Source organism: Nasonia vitripennis, chromosome 5 (genome assembly GCF_009193385.2).
Source record: "Nasonia vitripennis strain AsymCx chromosome 5, Nvit_psr_1.1, whole genome shotgun sequence".
In the NCBI taxonomy this organism is placed as follows: Eukaryota; Metazoa; Arthropoda; class Insecta; order Hymenoptera; family Pteromalidae; genus Nasonia; species Nasonia vitripennis.
The window spans coordinates 24,973,898-24,981,533 of NC_045761.1; the positions used below are offsets into that span (position 1 = coordinate 24,973,898).

Consider the following 7,636-nt stretch of genomic DNA (forward strand, 5'->3'; position numbering starts at 1 on the left):
CTTTTTTTCGGGGGGATTTTTAACGAAGGCGAATCGATGGCTCTCGTGAAAGTGTTTTCTAATGAATCATCGCGCGAGGAGAGCGAGTTTTTTTTCTTATTCGGATATGCGGGGAGGCTCGTTAGGTTTGATAGATTTGTTGTAGCTTCTTTTCTTTTCGACGGTGACATCAATCAGATCGGGGTATTAATTTGTGAAAATATATGCGGCGTTATGAATTCTTCCGTTAGAAAGAGTGACTGGGAGCGTGTTAGGTTTATTAGCTTATTTCTAATACACGTGTACTGCTTTGACGAGCGGAAATGAAGAGGACACGACGAGGTGCTTGATTTGCATGTTATATAGGAAAGTTCGCCAGGTTGTGTTATGTACATTTTATTTTATCACAAATGGTGATGTGGTTCTTTATTCGGTGAAATATTTTTCGATTACAGTACTTTCAATAATTTATATAAATATATACGATTTATAGAGACTACGTCGAAAGTATAAATACAATTTACGACGATTTATCACCTAACTATCAAAATTATCGAAATTTTTCAGCGAGATCTCCCTACGATCGCTTGATTTATGATTTAATTAAGAACGCAAAATGAAAATGGTCTTTAATGGAATTTCGCGAGCGCGCGAGTCTTGAAATTACACGCTTTGCATTAAATCAATTATAGCACGCGCGCTACTCGCGACAATTTACAAACGAGAAAAGTGCTCTACTTCTTCGCCACGGAGAGACTAAGTGCCGTCATAAAAGCCGCACGTCAATATGTCACAATTTCCCAGTTTTGCCGCTTCGAAAATCCTGTCCAGCTCTTTCTTTCTCACGGCCGATTCCGGCGTCCTGGAAACAAAAAGCATCGGCGAATCATTGGCTTTAACGACAAAAATTTATTTTTAATAAAAATTGTTATATGCTTGACGTTTAAAGGAGTCTATTCATAAACGGAATATCAAATCGCACTCTATTATGCCGTCGGTATCTATTGTGCGGCTGCACAAAAACTTCGGCATTTGCATTTGAATGAGCTCGTGCGTCGACTCGATAAAGAAACTGGAATTCAATTTCTTTTTTTTCATCGTTAAGAGACCGACAGGCAAAATAGTAAAGTGCATCAATATACTCGTTTCTAAAACACTGCTATTATATCCAGAAAAACAACTCGTAAAAATAATGAATTTACTGAAGACCCGCGCAAATTCCAGCTAATGAAGTGCATCGTATTTGCAGAGGCATAACTAAATTAATGCCAAGTAGCTTCATAAACGCAGTGTCTTACTAAACTCGGCATAGATCTACATACCCATATACAGGTTCGTTACCCACATCAGCCCGTAGATTATCCCAGTTTTAACGTTTTCAAATGAAACCTCACCTCTCGGCGACGTGAACCAACAGATGCCGGAGAAAATTGGCACTCGTAGGGTCGGCGGCGTTGACCAACCTGCAGATGGATCTCTCCTCGCACTCGTCCGTCTGCGACGACACGAGGCGGTTGTTCTTGTGCTCAGCCGGCAGGTCGTTCACCCGCAATTTCGAAAGGATGATGTTTGGGTCGCTGCGAAATCACAAAACGTTCGCTTTCTTTCATTGTCACGCCGCGGCTATTTTTAGGAACAACGCGTGGGTTCTCATAGACGCGTGAGAGAATTCTCGGACTTTCGATCTCTTTTATTAATTTGGGCGAGGTAAGGCTGCTCAGTGAGATTTTTAGAAATGCTGACTATGAATGTTTATCGAATAGAGAATAAACAATTGTGTGTGCAAAGTCTTGTTTGTTAAAAAAATTGATTATCTTGAAAAGGCACAGGAGAATCGACTAATGCATTTCGACGATTAACCTTTCTCCCTCAATTAATCAAGATAACAACAGCAAACGTTTAGATAAAGAGCATAAGCGCTCAGCGCGTATCGCGCGGCTCAGCATCGTCCGGCCAGCACTTTCACATCCTCTACGGAGGATATGAAAGTACTGGGAACCTATTTTACCAACCGGCAGTAAATTTGATCCTCATGGAAAACTTCACACTCAAATATAATAATAAACATAAATTTTTATAATTCACTTGCAGATAAACACTTCGCTAATTTCTCAAGAAGCTCGAAAGAATTTATTGTTTGAAAAAAAATGATAAGAAAATTCATCGTTGCAAGACTTACGCGTTTGGATCGGCAGTGATGACCCGTGGCGATAGGAGAGCGAGTAGCAGACCCAGGGGTAGAAACGCGCCGATTATGTGAAGAATCTTCTTCCACGGTGAAACGCTGCAATTACGTCAACACGATAATTCCGAAGTTTCAAAATCTTCCACTACCACGTTATACGTTATAAATTTTAATCCGTACCTTTTCTGCTGAGGCTCGTAAAAAATTGGATAAGGGTAGGGCTCTGTGTGTTCCGGTAGGACAACGGGAGCAGCTTCCGTGTGTTCGAAGACCTGCGGCTGGTAATACGGGAACGGGACCTTCCTGGTGCGCGTCGTCTCGTGACTGGTGACGTAAACTATAGTCTTAGGGTTGGTGAGAGCATCGTAGGATGTGGTTTGGTAGGACACCGGGTGCACGTTTATCACCGTTTCGGGCTGCACGAGCTTTTGGTGGTCGTCCGTGTTGTAGGGGTCGTGCTGCGACTGTTGGTATTGATGGGCGTAAGCGTTCTCACCCTAAAACGAATAGTATCTTTAAGTAGAAAATTCCGAGTGTGATAAGACGCGAGGATAATGTATTTTTAAAATCAATATTCTCATAACTAACACAAAGTCATCCTTAAAAAAAATCTCACCGGCACTAGCGCCTGCTGGTACGGTAGCCCATACGCAGGCGCCTCGTGGAACTTGGTCGGCTTGGTCTCGTAAGTCGAGTACTGCTGCTGATACTGCTGCTGCTGTCCGCTGTAGTAATTATCGTCCACGTAGGTGAGCTGCACCTGCTGCTCGTGTGGTTCGCCGTGACGCGTATCAGCCACGTTCTTGTGAACCCCACCCTTGGCTTGAGTATTGCTGCTCGGAGCTTGATAACGATGCGGGTGTTCCTCTTCGTTATTTTCGTCCACGAATTTCACGTAACTCGCGTCTTCCTCGGAGGGTCGAAAGGGTGGCTGTTGAGTCTTACGGTGGGGCTTAGGCTCATTGTCTGACTGACCATTGCCGAACTTGGAATGAAACGTGTTAATATTTGTTTATGAAAGGAAAAATACGGTAGTAGCATCAACCACATAAATCCTCATTATACCGACCGCGAAGAAAGATCGACAAAAAAATTAAGTACGGTTACAAGCAATATTCAGTCTTCAAAGTCGCTTTGATCATGATTCCCTCAAATTTATGGACCGCTCGCAATCTCTCGGACGATTTTACAGCCGCACGTCGCTTGGTAAACGTCGTGAACTCCCTACGGCTTATTGCATTCCGCTGAAAAGGGAACGAACTTTCGCTGGATCTGCACTTGTGTAAACGTGTACACACACAGAGTGATCACGCGCCCGGAGGAAAGAAATGACAGAACTAAACGATCCCTACACAAAAGCCGCGCACAGACAGCCGAGCGAAAGTCGTTCCCTTTTTTTAATTCACACGACGAGCGCCGTGATCGTGAGAATGGCTCAACGCGAGGATTGTAAATTTCGAAGAGCCGAGTTGTAATTCACGAGTTAATGGTGTCGGAATTATAACCGGCGATTTATTTGCGGCTCTACTGTTGCGTCGGGTTTAACAAGTTGTGTGTGTGTATTATTTTTTGTTGGTTCACGAAAATAGCCGACGAGAAGCGGTATATAACTAATACACTTTCTTCTGCATAGAGAATGCAAATCAGGAGACGTGACGCACTCGGAATTCAGATTAAGTTCTCGTCTGCTTCCTTTTCGTGTGTATGCAAATCCACACCGGCTGCGCATATCAACGAGCTCTAATTATAGCCATATACTTTCATTGGCCAAAAAGTCACGTATATAGTTTATTAATACCGAGCACGCGAGTGCAACGCCGTCAAATATACCTTAATAGCTCGTACACTGTTGAACAGCGAGTTTCCGGGTTGGTTGTTGGGCTCGATGCTGTTGAAAGGCGACCTGGTCGGGTGTCGATCGTTGCCGAAGAGCTCGGGATCGGCTATAATCGGCCCGAGATGCACACTCGGCATGAAACCCGTCTCCGTGTGGTTAGTCGAGGTCACGTTCGGCTTGACCCGCGTCTCCTGAGAATCTTGCTCTTCCCTGTGTCAACGAGAGGTTCGATTGATTTTTGAAATGATAATTATCGTACAATAGAAGAGATATTAATATTGTGTTGTAAAACTAAACCGAGCCACTCCCGAATGCGTTAAAAATTAACGACGCATTGTCGACTTCCCCCTCGTTACTTCACTGCCAGTTATTGCCGAGTATAGCTTGCTCAATCGGGTACTGCACTTCTCAACGCGATAATACGTCGATGAAGAAGACATACAGAAAGAAGTTTTATAATCCCCAACGAATCGCGCCGACGGCTCCAAATTACATCATGCTCCTATTATCCAACAAAAACAGCCGCAATCCAATATCTCAATCACAAAGCCTCAGCCCAGCGCAAGAAATCCTCAATCAACACTTCCACCCCAAAAAAAGCCTCTCGATAAATTCCTCACATTATTGTGCTGCTCTCCACAGGCTGCTCGGTCTCCTCGCTTTGCACATCCAGCACGTCCCGATCGAGCTCCACGGCAGCGTCCACCTCCTCATCCTTCGCAAGCTCTGTGTCGTTCTTCCTCGCCGAAGCTGTCCCGAGCAGCAGAAGAAGAAGCAACAGCATCACGGATCCGGAAGCCATAGTCTCGCGTGCCCGCGCGCGCCGCGATTCGACACCGTCTGCAGGAATCCTCTCGGCAGGAGTTTTTCCGAAGCTGCCGCAGGATAACAACCGCCGCGCGAGGAGGGAGAACAAAAAGGAAGCACCGGCCGTGGGCTTAAAAAGCGTGAAAAGCGCGCGGCAGAGAGAGAGAGAGAGAGAGAGAGAGAGAGAGAGAGAGCTCCCGTCCTCTTTTTTTCGGGCGGGGCGTTAGTAGCGTATTGTAACGCTCGTTAGATGGCCTGGAGCCGCGCCTTTGCAGCGGGCGATTTTTCTTTTGGCTCTCTTGAAGGAGAGGATGAGCTTGGCAGATACGCGGGGATCCAATTTGCGGATGGTTATTGGGTGTATGATGTGCGTTCGATCGGGGGGAGTACTGTTATGGAGGGTTCGAAGCTTTTTGTTCGAATTTTTGCGCTGTTGGATTGTTTCCGGGTGACAGTGGAATTTTTGGTTATAGTATGCGCAAATTTTCGTATTCTTTGAGATCAGCAACGTTGCGATAATTTCTTATCAAGAAAAAAATATCATAAAACTACTATTAATTAATATACTTAAAAACTTGCATCAATAATACTCAATCGCCGTCGTTTTTTCTTCGAGTAATTCCCTTGCTAAGCAGCCATCAAAGTGGCAGCGTTCAGAAGAATCCACGTATAAACGCATATCATTAGCCTGAGTATACCACGCATAAATCATTCCTAGAAAAAACTGAAAGTAAAGGATCAACGAACCGCGTCGTCGCCGCGGTAGAGGCGAAGGAGACGCGACACGGAGATGCGGGCTGGCTGACTTTTGACAAGATTGCCTTACCGTCAAATTGCGATAATAGCAGGAAAAATTTTACTTTTCACAGGCCTTGACCAAGCTCGGAGAATTTCTACGTTTGTTCTCCGCGCCGCCGAAATCCGCTTGCGAAACGAGATGCAAATGGCGCAACTAAACGCTGTATTATTGTGTAGAGACAGTTTTTTTCATCGGAAACAATGTGTGCTTTTACTTTCGAAATTGGAATATACTTTGAAAGCCGTCGTTCTCTGTAATAAGATAATGATAATGGGTGAATTATTGTTATGTTACAAGGGATTTATATTCGCTTTTGATTTATCGATTCGTTGCAGTGACGCATTCTGTACATTATACTGGAATTTTTAACTCAACAAAAACTTACTTACGGGTGATAAAATCGAGTGATTATACGGAATAATGCGACACACCCTGAATTTAAGTGGTCAATTATTCCACAGACCCGAAATTCACGATACCACATATGATATGGTAAAATTCGATGAGATCTACATAACTCTATAATATGCAGTGCTACATTTGCAAAGTCGCTGCATTAATGAACTGGACGATCGCATTCTCCAAAATCCATTCCCATAGGAAATATCGACAGCGACGATCCTGACCTTTGCCTATCCGTACCCCGTCCGTTTCTACTTATCCCTCGCGTCCGTGTATACCTCTCCGGTACTTTCTCAAAACGATATTCGTCACGTTCACGCGCAGCGTATAATATACCGCTAGATCTTGCTGGCGCGCCGCAATTTCGAGAGACAGAGTATAGAGAAAAGGAGAGAAAAGGACAGAGCGAGACCTCGAAAACCCAATTCCCCATCACGATTCAGAGCGGCGGCCTAACCTCGAGAGTGAGCCCATGGGGTCGATCGGCTCGAATTATCGTCCAACGAAATTGGAGCGGAAAATCGAGCAGAAACACGAGTTAACGAGCTCGATAAGCCACGGTTCCGTTTTGCGCAAAGGATCTGTGTTGCTTGTTCACGGATAGGCAATGTAGACTTTATAGCAGTTGCGCAGCGCGACCTTTGTAGACCGAATTTATTGCCGATGCGAAACAAGAGATTCTTCTCTATAGCGGGCTGACCGCGAAATTTTTATCTCAAGTTTTATGGGCTAGGCCGATCGGGAAACAGCTGCTTTGATTCTTGTTCTGGCCTTGTTTGAATATAGCGCGGAATTTTACGATCGGGATGTGTGAAGTTAAAATTTTTTGCGAGTACACGTTGTATGAAAAAAATGGGGGTTTGACGAATGCGTGAGAATGAAAACTGGAAATCTTTGTTGGTAAACATTTTTTGTGGAATAACACATGTAATCGTTTAGCTGCGCGCGTATGCGAATCGTATTTCGTCGTGGCGACAGATGAGGGTATAATCTGTTGCAAAAAATTAAACGTATGCATATTTCTTTTGAAAACTTGCATAATAGTAGATAACACTATGCGAGAATACAACGATTACGCAACGACGCTTATTAATAGTACAACGACCTCAAACCTCCGAAACATCGTTATTTAAATCCCTTACCCGCAAAAGTCGCGTCTAGATGCTTATCGGAACACCCACGACTCTCAGACCACAGACTCGAATTTCAAGCCTCCGCCCAAAAGGCGCACATCGTAAATACAAGAAAAAGCGAAAGCCAAGTGAGACACAAACTACCGATTGGAAAACCGCCTTCAAGCTCATCTCGTAAACGTCATCCGACATTAGCCAAAGCCACATCAAACATATCCGATATCCGCTGCAACTCGACTATGCATATAGAACAGCAGCAGCAACAGCAGTTCGCGAGAGCAAGTAGACTACCACCGTCGTTGGGCCGACAATGAAAGTCGCACACTTTAGCAGCGGCTGACCCGATTTCCGGTCGCCAGTTTCCAGTAGGCCAAGTGCAGTGAAAGAGAGAAGTGCAGCAGCGCGCGCGGGAGGTCGTTTGCATGATCCACGACGACACTAACGATCGCTGTATATGCCCGGACTTATAAGGGAATCACGAATCGGACGATTTC

The 7,636-nt window shown here is 44.7% G+C and overlaps 1 protein-coding gene across 1 annotated transcript; it reads right to left on the reverse strand.

Annotated features, from left to right (window-relative positions):
* Window positions 1–359: 359 nt before the first annotated feature.
* Window positions 360–4,803, reverse strand: LOC116417599 (RNA polymerase II degradation factor 1-like). The gene is made up of 7 exons (XM_031931397.2): window positions 4,622–4,803; window positions 3,995–4,211; window positions 2,781–3,149; window positions 2,345–2,661; window positions 2,159–2,263; window positions 1,374–1,556; window positions 360–841 (listed from the first exon to the last, which is right to left on the reverse strand). Exons 1-7 carry the CDS (start codon window positions 4,801–4,803, stop codon window positions 736–738), a joined length of 1,479 nt encoding a protein of 492 aa, XP_031787257.1. The 3' UTR covers window positions 360–735.
* Between the last annotated feature and the right edge of the window lie 2,833 nt (window positions 4,804–7,636).